The sequence below is a fragment of the Oncorhynchus mykiss genome, chromosome 19, assembly GCF_057628025.1.
Source record: "Oncorhynchus mykiss isolate SJ-2025 chromosome 19, ASM5762802v1, whole genome shotgun sequence".
Classification (NCBI taxonomy): Eukaryota; Metazoa; Chordata; class Actinopteri; order Salmoniformes; family Salmonidae; genus Oncorhynchus; species Oncorhynchus mykiss.
In genome coordinates, this window is record NC_143040.1 from 70639250 (window position 1) to 70654841 (window position 15592).

The following is a 15592-nucleotide window of genomic DNA, read 5'->3' on the forward strand; positions in this document are numbered from 1 at the left end:
GGGGGGTTCTCCAGGAACAGGGTTGGAGTGAAAACCTAGGGGAGGAGGGTTCTCCAGGAACAGGGTTGGAGTGAAAACCTATTGGAGGAGGGTTCTCCAGGAACAGGGTTGGAGTGAAAACCTGGGGGAGGGGGGTTCTCCAGGAACAGGGTTGGAGTGAAAACCTGGGGGAGGGGGGATCTCCATGAACAGGGTTGGAGTGAAAACCTAGGGGAGGAGGGTTCTCCAGGAACAGGGTTGGAGTGAAAACCTATTGGAGGAGGGTTCTCCAGGAACAGGGTTGGAGTGAAAACCTGGGGAGGGGGGTTCTCCAGGAACAGGGTTGGAGTGAAAACCTAGGGGAGGAGGGTTCTCCAGGAACAGGGTTGGAGTGAAAACCTATTGGAAGGGGGTTCTCCAGGAACAGGGTTGGAGTGAAAACCTAGGGGAGGGGGGTTCTCCAGGAACAGGGTTGGAGTGAAAACCTGGGGGAGGGGGGTTCTCCAGGAACAGGGTTGGAGTGAAAACCTATTGGAAGGGGGTTCTCCAGGAACAGGGTTGGAGTGAAAACCTAGGGGAGGGGGGTTCTCCAGGAACAGGGTTGGAGTGAAAACCTAGGGGAGGGGGGTTCTCCAGGAACAGGGTTGGAGTGAAAACCTAGGGGAGGGGGGTTCTCCAGGAACAGGGTTGGAGTGAAAACCTAGGGGAGGAGGGTTCTCCAGGAACAGGGTTGGAGTGAAAATCTATTGGAGGGTTTGTTCCCCAGGAACAGGGTTGGAGTGAAAACCTATTGGAGGGGGGTTCTCCAGGAACAGGGTTGGAGTGAAAACCTAGGGGAGGGGGGTTCTCCGGGAACAGGGTTGGAGTGAAAACCTATTGGAGGGGGGTTCTCCAGGAACAGGGTTGGAGTGAAAACCTGTAAGGGCGTTCGTCTGTAGGAGGAAGAGAAGCGGACCAAAGCGCAGCGTGGTGGTTATTCATGTTTTACTAAATCACTACACATGAACAAACTAACAAAAACAAGAAATGTGAAAACGCAAAACAGTCCTATCCTGTGACACCAAACACAGTGACAGGAACAATCACCCACAAACACACAGTGAAACCCAGGCTACCTAAGTATGATTCTCAATCAGAGACAACTAATGACACCTGCCTCTGATTGAGAACCATACTAGGCCGAAAACATAGAAATGCCCCAAAACATAGAAAAACAAACATAGACTGCCCACCCAACTCACGCCCTGACCATACTAAATAAATACAAAACAGAAATAGAGGTCAGAACGTGACAAAACCTATTGGAGGGGGGTTCTCCAGGAACAGGGTTGGAGTGAAAACCTAGGGGATGGGGGTTATCCAGGAACAGGGTTGGAGTGAAAACCTAGGGGAGGAGGGTTCTCCAGGAACAGGGTTGGAGTGAAAACCTATTGGAGGGGGGTTCTCCAGGAACAGGGTTGGAGTGAAAACCTAGGGGAGGGGGGTTCTCCAGGAACAGGGTTGGAGTGAAAACCTATTGGAGGGGGGTTCTCCAGGAACAGGGTTGGAGTGAAAACCTAGGGGAGGAGGGTTCTCCAGGAACAGGGTTGGAGTGAAAACCTAGGGGAGGAGGGTTCTCCAGGAACAGGGTTGGAGTGAAAACCTAGGGGAGGGGGGTTCCCCAGGAACAGGGTTGGAGTGAAAACCTATTGGAAGGGGGTTCTCCAGGAACCAACTCTCCAGGAACCAACTCATCATCAAGCTCTGATACTTTGAATCAGCTGTGTATTGCTGGGGCAAAACGTGTACCCAGATGGGGCCCAGGACCGAGTTTGGGAAGCTCTGCTATAGAGTATCAGTCAGGATAGAAGTCATATATTCTGGTAACACTCAAGTATTAAATGTTTGTCTTCATGTTGGTCATTGATGATACGTCAGACTACTGTTGCCTGATCCCAGATCTCATTTTGCTGTTTGGCCAACTGTTGTCGTGCCAGATTTAGAAGACTATAACTATTTTAGTTTTTTTTTTAGAAAGATAACCTTGAAATGGTCGTGCACTAATTGACTTCAACAAACATATTCTACTGTGTGTGTGATCAGCCTTCTTAATGAACCAGAAAATAAACAGTTATTTCTGGATGTTTATCAGCTGGCTAGCTCATTGATCCTACTTTGTAGTATACCTCTCTGGCTACATCACAGTCACCAGTAACATCACTTACCTCAGACTAGACCACCACCTAGCTAGCCTCTTGTCCTCTGTTACATGTCTTCACTCTGATCACACTGACCATACCTTATGATGGAAGAACCTGTGTGTGTGTGTGCACATTCTACAGTTGCCTGGTTCACCTTTGACCCCGCGTCGGCCCACCCTGACATCATCCTCTCCAATGACAACCTGACGGTGACGTGCAACAGCTACGACGACAGGGTGGTCATGGGTAATTCCGGCTTCTCCCGCGGTGTGCACTACTGGGAGATCACGGTGGATCGCTATGACAACCACCCGGACCCTGCGTTCGGGGTTGCCCGCGGCGACGTGCTGAAGGACGTGATGCTGGGGAAAGACGACAAGGCCTGGGCCATGTACGTGGACAACAACCGCTCCTGGTTCATGCACAACAACTCACACACCAACAGGTAGGTCACCTGGTACACACACACACAACTCACACACTAACAGGTATGTCACCTGGTACACACACACACAACTCACACACCAACAGGTAGGTCACCTGGTACACACACACACACCAACAGGTAGGTCACCTGGTACACACACACACACAACTCACACACCAACAGGTAGGTCACCTGGTACACACACACACACCAACAGATAGGTCACCTGGTACACACACACACACTAACAGGTATGTCACCTGGTACACACACACACACTAACAGGTATGTCACCTGGTACACACGCACACAGCTCACACTAACAGGTATGTCACCTGGTACACACACACACAACTCACACACCAACAGGTAGGTCACCTGGTACACACACACACAACTCACACACTAACAGGTAGGTCACCTGGTACACACACACACAACTCACACACCAACAGGTAGGTCACCTGGTACACACACACACAACTCACACACTAACAGGTAGGTCACCTGGTACACACACACACAACTCACACACCAACAGGTAGGTCACCTGGTACACACACACACAACTCACACACTAACAGGTAGGTCACCTGGTACACACACACACAACTCACACACCAACAGGTAGGTCACCTGGTACACACACACACAACTCACACACTAACAGGTAGGTCACCTGGTACACACACACACACTAACAGGTATGTCACCTGGTACACACGCACACAGCTCACACTAACAGGTATGTCACCTGGTACACACACACACTAACAGGTATGTCACCTGGTACACACGCACACAACTCACACACCAACAGGTAGGTCACCTGGTACACACACACACAACTCACACACCAACAGGTAGGTCACCTGGTACACACACACACTAACAGGTATGTCACCTGGTACACACGCACACAGCTCACACTAACAGGTATGTCATCTGGTACACACACACACTAACAGGTATGTCATCTGGTACACACACACACACAACTCACACACTAACAGGTATGTCACCTGGTACACTCACACACTAACAGGTATGTCACCTGGTACACACACAACAACTCACACACCAACAGGTATGTCACCTGGTACACACACACTAACAGGTAATAGAAATGGAGGGATAACTTAGCCACTGGCTCTCTGTGTCTCTCAATGGGGAGCTACGATATATTTTACATGTCAATCAGTGAATCAGTGTCTTGCTTCGACATACTTTAGCGTGTGAAATATAAAATAAGATAGTAGATGAAATGTGTTGACGGATCTGTACAACATACAGTAGTAGTAGTATTTTATGTTTAGGTTTATGTGTGTACCAGAGGAGGCCGCTGAGGGGAGGACGGCTCATAATGATGGACGGGAACGGAGCGAAACGGAATGTCATCAAACACCTGGAAACCATGGAAACCACGTGTTTGATGTATTTGATCCCATTCCACTGATTGGAACGAATTGCAAAAAATCGCTGAAGTTGGAGAATTATATCTCCCTCACTAACTTTAAGCATCAGCTGTCAGAGCAGCTTACAGATCACTGCAGCTGTTCATAGCCCATCTGTAAATAGCCCATCCAATCTACCTACCTCATCCCCATATTTGTTTTTATTTACTTTTCTGCTCTTTTGCACACCAGTATTTCTACTTGCACATCGTCATCTGCTCATTTATCACTCCGGTGTTCATTTGCTAAATTGTAATTACTTCGCCACTATTGGCCTATTTATTGCCTTACCTCCTCACTTCATTTGTACACACTGTATATAAACCTTTTCTATTGTGTTATTGACTGTATGTTTGTTTTACTCCATGTGTAACTCTGTGTTGTCTGTTCACACTGCTTTGCTTTATCTTGGCCAGGTCGCAGTTGTAAATGAGAACTTGTTCTCAACTGGCCTAACCGGTCAAATAAAGGTGAAATAAAATGTTTTTTTTAAAATCATAAAATTACACAGATTCCGCTCCAGTCATTACCACGAACCCGTCCTCCCCAATTAAGGTGCCACCAACCACCTGTGGTTCGTGTGTATTGTTGCTCAGTGCATAGTGTGTGTGTTGGACCTTACCCCTGTGTTTGTGTGTCTCTTCAGGACGGACGGGGGCGTCAGTGAAGAGGCTACAGTAGGAGTGTTGTTAGACTTCACCAGAGGGGTGCTCATCTTCCTCATCAATGACGAACAGCAGGGTCCTGTGGCCTTCGAAGGCATCGAGGGGATCTACTACCCTGCTGTCAGCCTCAACCGCAACGTACAGGTAACCTAGAAACAACGTAGAAACGTTACAGTCCCCAATGTAGAAACAATGTTATAGCCCCAACGTAGAAACCATTACTCCAACCAGGTAGCCCCAACGTAGAAACCATTACTCCAACCAGGTAGCCCCAACGTAGAAACCATTACTCCAACCAGGTAGCCCCAACGTAGAAACCATTACTCCAACCAGGTAGCCCCAACGTAGAAACCATTACTCCAACCAGGTAGCCCCAACATAGAAACCATTACTTCAACCAGGTAGCCCCAACGTAGAAACCATTACTCCAACCAGGTAGCCCCAACGTAGAAACAATGTTTTACCAGCCAGGTAGCCCCAACGTAGAAACCATTACTCCAACCAGGTAGCCCCAACGTAGAAACCATTACTCCAACCAGGGAGCCCCAACGTAGAAACCACTACTCCAACCAGGTAGCGTCTCCGGAGCAGAGAAAAGTCTGAAGAAGCTACACAATAGAGTCTATGAATATGTATGAAATTATCCCTGCCTGTAGACAGACAGCGTCCTCATCTATATTTATCTGTATTGGTGACAGCAATGATGTGTTTGCTGACACCAGCAGCAGTAACGTTGATAGCTGTCTCGTTTCTCATTCAGCTCAACAGTTCCACCTGGTGGTCAATACAGTAATGATGTGTTTGCTGACACCAGCAGCAGTAACGTTGATAGCTGTCTCGTTTCTCATTCAGCTCAACAGTTCCACCTGGTGGTCAATACAGTAATGATGTGTTTGCTGACACCAGCAGCAGTAACGTTGATAACTGTCTAGTTTCTCATTCAGCTCAACAGTTCCACCTGGTGGTCAATACAGTAATGATGTGTTTGCTGACACCAGCAGCAGTAACGTTGATAACTGTCTAGTTTCTCATTCAGCTCAACAGTTCCACCTGGTGGTCAATACAGTAATGATGTGTTTGCTGACACCAGCAGCAGTAACGTTGATAGCTGTCTCGTTTCTCATTCAGCTCAACAGTTCCACCTGGTGGTCAATACAGTAATGATGTGTTTGCTGACACCAGCAGCAGTAACGTTGATAACTGTCTAGTTTCTCATTCAGCTCAACAGTTCCACCTGGTGGTCAATACTTTAAATGACATGTTTTCTTCAGCTCGTTCTATCTACTTGGGGAATATATACTATTTTTTTGCTGCAAGGATATGATGATGATGATGATGATGATGAGGAGGAGGAAGAGGAGGAGGAGGATAGTGATGATGATGATGATGAGGAGGAGGATGGTGATGATGATGATGAGGAAGAGGAGGAGGAGGGTGATGATGATGAGGAGGATGGTGATGATGAGGAGGTGGAAGAGGAGGAGGATGATGATGAGGAAGAGGAGGGTGATGATGATGAGGAGGATGATGATGATGATGATGAGGAGGAGGATGATGATGATGATGAGGAAGAGGAGGAGGATGGTGATGATGAGGAAGAGGAGGAGGAGGGTGATGATGATGAGGAGGAAGAGGAGGATGGTGATGATGATGATGAGGAAGAGGAGGAGTAGGGTGATGATGATGATGATGGCAATGTTTGTCCTGTGTTCTGTAGGTGACCCTGCACACCGGCCTGCCCATTCCTGACTTCTACACTCCAGGGGAAGCAGACCTGTCTGGCTCAGTGTGTTAAGGAGTTGACTCAGCACTGCAGTGAAGCAAGACAATGTCGGTGTCCCAAATGGCACCCTATTCCCTATATAGTGCACTACATTAGACCAGAGCCCTATTCCCTATATAGTGCACTACATTAGACCAGAGCCCTATTCCCTATATAGTGCACTACATTAGACCAGGGCCCTATAGACCCCTATTCCCTACATAGTGCACTACTTTAGACCAGGGCCCTATAGAACCCTATTCCCTATATATAGTGCACTACTTTAAACCAGAGCCCTATAGAACCAACCCTATTCCCTACATAAGGAATAGGGAGCCATTTGGTACTCAGAAAGGCACCAGGCTGCTCAATTTCTGGGCTCTCTAGGGTTATGTCCCAAATTGCACCCTATTCCCTATATTTGGCACTATTTTTGTCCAGACTTGTGCCAAAGGTATTGCATTACATAGGAATAAGGTGGGATTTTAGATGTACCCAGGAGGGTTAATTTAACTCACAGCCGTGTACACAACACCACGCCCTCCTTTCCCTTTCCTCTATAGACCAACCAGCCGCATCGTCTTACATCAGATAGAGCAATCTTTGCCTGTCGATCGCGGGACTAGTGTTGGGTTGGAGTGACGTCGACTGACAACGCTCCTGACCCCTGAACTCTACAGATCACCAGACGGTCCAGACCCATAGCCTTGACTGTACAGTACACGACTCTCAATACTGAGCCATACATGTATATACTGCTTCGTAACCAGGATACTCAGCCATACGTGTACATACATACTGCTCCGTAACCATGGATACTCAGCCATACATGTATATACTGCTCCGTAACCATGGATACTCAGCCATACATGTACATACATACATACTGCTCCGTAACCATGGATATTCAGCCATACATGTACATGTAGGCTGCTCCGTAACCGTGGATACTCAGCCATACATGTACATACAGACTGCTCCGTAACCATGCTCCGTAACCATGGATACTCAGCCATACATGTACAAACAGACTGCTCCGTAACCATGGATACTCAGCCATACATGTACATGTAGGCTGCTCCGTAACCGTGGATACTCAGCCATACATGTATATACTGCTCTGTAACCATGGATACTCAGCCATACATGTACATACAGACTGCTCCGTAACCATGCTCCGTAACCATGGATACTCAGCCATACATGTACAAACAGACTGCTCTGTAACCATGGATACTCCGCCATACATGTACAAACATCCTGCTCCATAACCATGGACACCTGGAACTCTTACCTGGAAATGGAACTCTGAGCTTACTGTCCTGTCTTAACATGTAAATTATTATGATTGGGTTAAAGTGAACCAGCTTCATCCATCTAACCAATCAAAGAAGACTACTACTCATCACCAGACTCCAGAACCCTGCCCTGTTAGTTCTGGTTCTAGAACTCTGTAGAGGACAACAATGTTATCATAGACTTACAGGGACAATTAGGGTTTGGGTTCATTTCATATCAATTCCAGTTCATTCAGAAAATAAACCCAAATTCAATTCCAAATTTTCCTCATTGAAGAGAGTTGGAATTGAAATTTCTGAATACTTTCTGAATTAACTGGATTTTAAATGGAATTAACCCCATAACCACCCTGTGTTGTATCCACCATAACAACCCTGTGTTGTATCCACCATAACAACCCCTTGTTGTATCCACCATAACAACCCTGTGTTGTATCCACCATAACAACCCTTTGTTGTATCCACCATAACAACCATAACAACCCTGTGTTGTATCCACCATAACAACCCTGTGTTGTATCCACCATAACAACCCTGTGTTGTATCCACCATAACAACCCTGTGTTGTATCCACCATAACAACCCTGTGTTGTATCCACCATAACAACCCTGTGTTGTATCCACCATAACAACCCTTTGTTGTATCCACCATAACAACCATAACAACCCTGTGTTGTATCTGTCCATAACAACCCTGTGTTGTATTCACCATAACAACCCTGTGTTGTATCCACCATAACAACCCTGTGTTGTATCCACCATAACAACCCTGTGTTGTATCCACCATAACAACCCTGTGTTGTATCCACCATAACAACCCTGTGTTGTATCTGCGAGTCATAGTAATAACTCTGTGGTCTCTAAATGTTGCCATGGTGATGTTCTACTGCTATACTACTGCTATACACACACACACACACCTCCCGCAACAGTAAACATGGCACCACTTCTCCACACCATCATTTCATTTAGAATCCCTGAAGCATTCCTGTCCCACCAAACATACACACAGCACCGACAAGAGACTAAAGAAACGCATGTTGGTGAGTTACCCTTTTATGACAGCCAGGGACAGCAGAGGACTGAAGAGACCAGTACTCAGATCTACCTTGAGAAGGCTGACGGTGACCGATGCACTGATCCCTGACAGAAAGCAATGGGTTGCATCCCAAAAGGGCAATTCTTTCTCATAGATGTGTGCTGTTCTCAAACTGACCCATAGGGCTCTGGTGAAAAGTAGTGCACTACGTAGAGAATAGGTTGTCATTTGTGACTCAGACATGGACTGTAATTGCTATTGTATTCTGTAAATGAGACGCTACCAGTGGCTTTGCTTGTGTGAACCTCAACCTCATCCATAGTTTGTAACCAACTAACGAGAGAGTCGACTTATTCTATTCTACTACTGGAAGTAAGCAGGTGTTTATTTATTGATCCTATCGGGTGTCCCAAATGGGTTATTTATTGATCCTATCGGGCATCCCAAATGGGTTATTTATTGATCCTATCGGGTGTCCCAAATGGGTTATTTATTGATCCTATCGGGCGTCCCAAATGGGTTATTTATTGATCCTATCGGGCATCCCAAATGGGTTATTTATTGATCCTATCGGGCATCCCAAATGGGTTATTTATTGATCCTATCGGGCGTCCCAAATGGGTTATTTATTGATCCTATCGGACGTCCCAAATGGGTTATTTATTGATCCTATCGGGCGTCCCAAATGGGTTATTTATTGATCCTATCGGGTGTCCCAAATGGGTTATTTATTGATCCTATCGGGCGTCCCAAATGGGTTATTTATTGATCCTATCGGGTGTCCCAAATGGGTTATTTATTGATCCTATGGGGCGTCCCAAATGGGTTATTTATTGACCCTATCGGGCGTCCCAAATGGGTTATTTATTGACCCTATCGGGCGTCCCAAATGGGTTATTTATTGACCCTATCGGGCGTCCCAAATGGGTTATTTATTGACCCTATCGGGCGTCCCAAATGGGACCTCATTTCTTATATAATGAACTACAGTATATAATGAATAGGATGTCATTTAAGACGTCTCACCGTCTGTTTCTCCAGCTGTCAATGATGTTTCTTAGCGCTGAATATAGAGAATATAGAGAATAGGCTACGTGCTAAAATGGTACCCTATTGCCTACATAGGGCCTATAGGGTTCTGGTTCTAAGTAGAGGGCTGTGTAGAGAATAGGGTACCCTATTGCCTACATAGAGCCTATAGGGTTCTGGTTCTAAGTAGAGGGCTGTGTAGAGAATAGGGTACCCTTTGGGATCTATCCACTGGCAGCTGGCAAGAGGCTCTATAATTACACCAGATTTAGTAGTATTATTGTTTTTAAACAGTTTTATTTTGCTATCAGTAGGACCGGTAGTATGGGGGGAGGGAGGGGGGGGGGGTCATTGGGGTGATGATGATGTTGGTGACCAACAACAATGAAAATGTTTGGATGTTTCCCCCCTCCTACATTACAGGTTTTTGTGAATAAGGTGGCACGACGACACAGCAAACTTATACTCTTACTGTAGGTGGTTGAATCATAGGATGATTCCTGAATGGAACCCTATGAATCAAAGGATGATTCCTGAATGGAACCCTATGAATCATAGGATGATTCCTAAATGGAACCCTATGAATCGTAGGATGATTCCTGAATGGAACCCTATGAATCATAGGATGATTCCTGAATGGAACCCTGTGAATCATAGGATGATTCCTGAATGGAACCCTATGAATCATAGGATGATTGATTCCTGAATGGAACCCTATGAATCATAGGATGATTCCTGAATGGAACCCTATGAATCATAGGATGATTCCTAAATGGAACCATATTTCCTTTATAGTACACTACTTTTTTAACTAAAGGGGGTCTATGGTGAAAAGTAGTGCACTAGGTAAGGAATAGGGTGCCACTTATGAGTCCTGAATAGTTTTTGTACTGTCATTCATGAAAATGTTCTTATGTTGAGGAGATGGATATAGATGTATTAGTTATTCACGTCATTAGTTATTGATGTTATTAGTTACGTTCGGACAGAGAGCATTTTCGTTGGGGATTTTCCACGTTTACATCACTGTTGTTCCTTATTTTTGTAACTTTAATTCTGAATTTAATAATGAAAGGGAATATATCCCATGAGGTGCTGTTTCGTGTCATTAAAAGCTGTAAAGTGGTCTGATGTGTGCTGCTGCTCTCAAACTGTACAGTAAATAGAGATACAGCCTGGGTACCAGTCTGTTTGTGCTATCATTCCACTCTTTGTCAACAAGTTTGGCTTGACAAGTAATGGCGAAGAACACAAAGGAAACTGGTACCCAGGCTAGCGCTAGTGGTTGATGGGGCTACAGAAAACAAAGACAGGATTTAAAGGTGCTCTCCCTTGTTTTGAGCTTCATAGTTGTTCCTTTTTATACCTAGAAACACTTGATAAACCGATTATAGTCTTTACCTCAGCACACGGCCGCTGCATCCCAAACGGCTCCCTGTTTAGTGCACTACTTTTGATTGGGATCTGGTCTAAAGTAGTGCACTTTATAGGGAATAGGGTACCACTTGAGACATACATACGGTGAGATTAGTGACACTTGTCATTCGCCCTGACTTAGTGTACAGCTCTCTGGTCTGTCATATTGAGCCCTTTAAAATCCCCGTGGGGCCAACTACAGTATTTCCAAGAGAATTCCAGGGCCATGGTAAGAGGATGCTGCACTGATGTCTTGAGGCATTCTCTTTGTAAGCATTTCCATGTATTGGATGTCATTAGGAATCATACAAAGCCTACTGTATCGCAGGGTGATTTAGGAATCATTCGAAGCCTACTGTATTGCAGGGTGATTTAGGAATCATTCGAAGCCTACTGTATTGCAGGGTGATTTAGGAATCATACAAAAGCCTACTGTATTGCAGGGTGATTTAGGAATCATACAAAAGCCTACTGTATTGCAGGGTGATTTAGGAATCACACAAAGCCTACTGTATTGCAGGGTGATTTAGGAATCATACAAAGCCTACTATATCGCAGGGTGATTTAGGAATCATACAAAAGCCTACTATATCGCAGGGTGATTTAGGAATCATACAAAGCCTACTGTATTGCAGGGTGATTTAGGAATCATTCGAAGCCTACTGTATTGCAGGGTGATTTAGGAATCATACAAAAGCCTACTATATCGCAGGGTGATTTAGGAATCATACAAAGCCTACTGTATTGCAGGGTGATTTAGGAATCATACAAAGCCTACTGTTATGCAGGGTGGTTTAGATACAGTCATCATCCATCTTCCAACTGCTTTTTATTTTGGGCGTTGACTGAGAGGAAGGCCAACATTTAACCAGGACTACAGGAACAGTAGACCAAGTGTAACCATGACTACCAGAGCAGTAGGCCTAGTGTAACCATGACTACAGGAACAGTTGGCCTAGTGTAACTATGACTACAGGAGCAGTAGACCAAGTGTAACCGTGACTACCGGAGCAGTAGACCTAGTGTAACCATGACTACAGGAACAGTTGGCCTAGTGTAACTATGACTACAGGAGCAGTAGGCCAAGTGTAACCATGACTACTGGAGCAGTAGGCCTAGTGTAATCATGACTACTGGAGCAGTAGGCCTGGTGTAACCATGACTACAGAAACAGTTGGCCAAGTGTAACTATGACTACAGGAGCAGTAGACCAAGTGTAACCATGACTACAGGAACAGTTGGCCTAATGTAACCATGACTACAGGAGCAGTAGGCCTAGTGTAACCATGACTACCGGAGCAGTAGGCCTAGTATAACCATGACTACAGGAACAGTTGGCCTAGTGTAACCATTACTACCGGAGCAGTAGACCTAGTGTAACCATGACTACAGGAACAGTTGGCCTAGTGTAACTATGACTACAGGAGCAGTAGGCCAAGTGTAATCATGACTACTGGAGCAGTAGGCCTGGTGTAACCATGACTACAGGAACAGTTGGCCTAATGTAACCATGACTACAGGAGCAGTAGGCCTAGTGTAACCATGACTACCGGAGCAGTAGGCCTAGTATAACCATGACTACAGGAACAGTTGGCCTAGTGTAACCATTACTACCGGAGCAGTAGACCTAGTGTAACCATGACTACCGGAGCAGTAGACCTAGTGTAACCATGACTACCGGAGCAGAAGACCTGGTGTAACCATGACTACTGGAGCAGTAGCCCTAGTGTAACCATGACAACTGGAGCAGTAGGCCTAGTGTAACCATGACAACTGGAGCAGTAGGCATAGTGTAACCATGACTACCGGAGCAGTATCCCTAGTGTAACCATGACTACCGGAGCAGTAGGCCTAGTGTAACCATGACTACCGGAGCAGTAGACCCAGTGTAACAATGACTACTGGAGCAGTAGCCCTAGTGTAACCATGACTACCAGAGCAGTAGACCTAGTGTAACCATGACTACCGGAGCAGTAGACCTAGTGTAACCATGACTACTGGAGCAGTAGACCTAGTGTAACCATGACTACCGGAGCAGTAGACCTAGTGTAACCATGACTACCGGAGCAGTAGACCTAGGGTTAGGCTATAAAGGGCACAATGCAACTCCAGACCTATAGAGGGGTAACATGGGCTGCCTGGTCTTGCTGCTTGACTGAGTTAAATCTTCATTAATACCACTGCCAACTCTCTAAACACTCAGTTGTTTTTTTGTCTGCCTCTTTTGTTGAGTCATTATGGAGGCTACTAGACAGAATTCACTTTGGTCCTTACCGCAGGTGCACTCTGCCCAAAATATCCTCACAGACCTATGGAGAGAGAGAGAGAGAAAGAGAGTGGGTCAGAGAGAGAGACAGAGTGTGGGGTGGGGGGGGTCATCTAGGATCCAGGCCAAGTAAAGACAAAGATGGTAATTACCCTAGGATCCAGGCCAAGTAAAGACAAAGATGGTAATTATCCTAGGATGTAGGCCAAATAAAGACCAAGATGGTAATTATCCTAGGATGTAGGCCAAATAAAGACCAAGATGGTAATTATCCTAGGATGTAGGCCAAATAAAGACCAAGATGGTAATTATCCTAGGATGTAGGCCAAATAAAGACCAAGATGGTAATTATCCTAGGATGTAGGCCAAGTAAAGACAAAGATGGTAATTATCCTAGGATGTAGGCCAAGTAAAGACCAAGATGGTAATTATCCTAGGATGTAGGCCAAATAAAGACCAAGATGGTAATTATCCTAGGATGTAGGCCAAATTAAAGACATATGGCCGTGGTTCATAACTCTTCCAGCATACACAGTAGATGTTCATTCAGCCCTCTTTCTGCAAGCTTGTTGTTATACAATTTTGAGACTGACATATTGATATTTGATTCGAGCCAATACAGTTTGTAGATAACTGTCGGTAAGCATCAACTTGAATTAAGATATATATTTGAATGAAGGTCGATGTTGAACCATTGGTGTTATTCATCCATACTCATTTTAATTGATGTCTAAACCAGCTGTAGACGAAGGTGTCTAATCATTTGAGTCAGATAGACGGTGCCCACCCTCGAGTCGGTGAGTTTAAAATCAAATAAAAAGTATTTGTGGTGAATCAACAAACAAAAAAAGTAAGTCTATCCCTTAGTCCCTCAACACATCTTTATTTTACTGTCCTAATTTATAATTCTAGAAATGTGCATACAGTCGCTGGGCGACATTGGCAGTTTATTTCAATATACAGTATAGAGTTATAGCCTACCCTATGCTGCGCATGCAGAGCGTGCGTCAGACAATGGTCGTTTAACATCCAATGTTTGGCAGATTATATAAATGTTGGAATGTCCTTTAAGCATTGTTCTAATTTACATATACTAGCCTACTTGCTTATACGTACAGTACACCGAGTGTACAAAACGTAAAACGCTTGTTTGGGTTTTTCACACTCGGCAGTTTCCCGTGTGTATCAAGAATGGTCCGTCACCCAAAGGACATCCAGACAATTTGACATCACTGTGGGAAGCATTGGAGTTGACATGGTCGGGGGGGTGTAACTCAATATTAGGAAGGTGTCCATAATGTTTTGTACACTCAGTGTTGTAGTCGATAAAGACACATTATGATATTATTGTTATTATTGGAAGTGTTACTATTACTGATCTCTTGGTGTTTTCTGTATTAATGAATATTCAATAAATTGTAGGTGTCCAAAAACATTTAGCCTTCTTCAAATATGTTCTCTCTGCTGTGCTATGGCTTGATCCGCAAGAGGTTGAGAGGCTGGGTTAGCGACAACACATCCGCCTGCATGCACCAATGTACATTAGAGAGGATAGAGAGGAGGAGACGGATGCCACAGAAATGCTAGGACCTATACTTCACTTTGTCACTTTATGGTTATTAGAGTTGAAGACGGACAGCAGCAGTTTTGTTCAGCAGCATGGCGTCGCCTCTAACTGACCTGGAGAAGCGTAAACAGATCAGTATCAGAGGAATAGTCGGTGTCGAGAACGTCGCCGAGTTGAAGAAAGGTTTTAACCGACATCTCCACTTCACTTTGGTCAAAGACCGGAACGTAGCGACGCCGCGGGATTATTACTTCGCCCTCGCGCACACGGTTCGAGATCACCTGGTGGGAAGATGGATCAGAACGCAACAGTTTTACTATGAGACCGATCCCAAGGTAAAGTTGTTTGTTTCAAAAGTTATTTCCTTTACCAAATATCATGCACCAGTTTACGTGGAGAATTATCCTGGCTTCCTGTGTGTCTTGTCCTCATTTTGGTCCGCTGGTCAGAGTCGCCCCTCTTATTTTCACCATCATCAAATCAACATTTATTTTGGTCACATACACATGG

General features: G+C 45.1%; 2 protein-coding genes across 5 annotated transcripts in view; both read left to right on the top strand.

The window, feature by feature from the left end:
- trim9 (tripartite motif containing 9) overlaps positions 1-10959 on the top strand; it is a 118197-nt gene extending 107238 nt beyond the window's left edge. For 3 of the 4 annotated variants that reach the window (XM_036955301.2, XM_036955300.2, XM_036955298.2), the window contains 3 exons: positions 2301-2604; positions 4687-4849; positions 6423-10959. In XM_036955301.2, the coding sequence (XP_036811196.1) occupies positions 2301-2604; positions 4687-4849; positions 6423-6500 (545 nt within the window). In that variant the 3' untranslated portion in view covers positions 6501-10959. The remainder of the gene's footprint in view (positions 1-2300; positions 2605-4686; positions 4850-6422) is intronic. The other variant, XM_036955299.2, reaches the window with a different exon arrangement.
- A 3784-nt stretch (positions 10960-14743) lies between these two features.
- The window catches only part of pygl (phosphorylase, glycogen, liver), a 32720-nt gene continuing 31871 nt past the window's right edge, over positions 14744-15592 (top strand). The window contains exon 1 of the mRNA XM_036955307.2: positions 14744-15417. Coding sequence (XP_036811202.2) covers positions 15175-15417 — 243 coding nt within the window. The 5' untranslated portion in view covers positions 14744-15174. The remainder of the gene's footprint in view (positions 15418-15592) is intronic.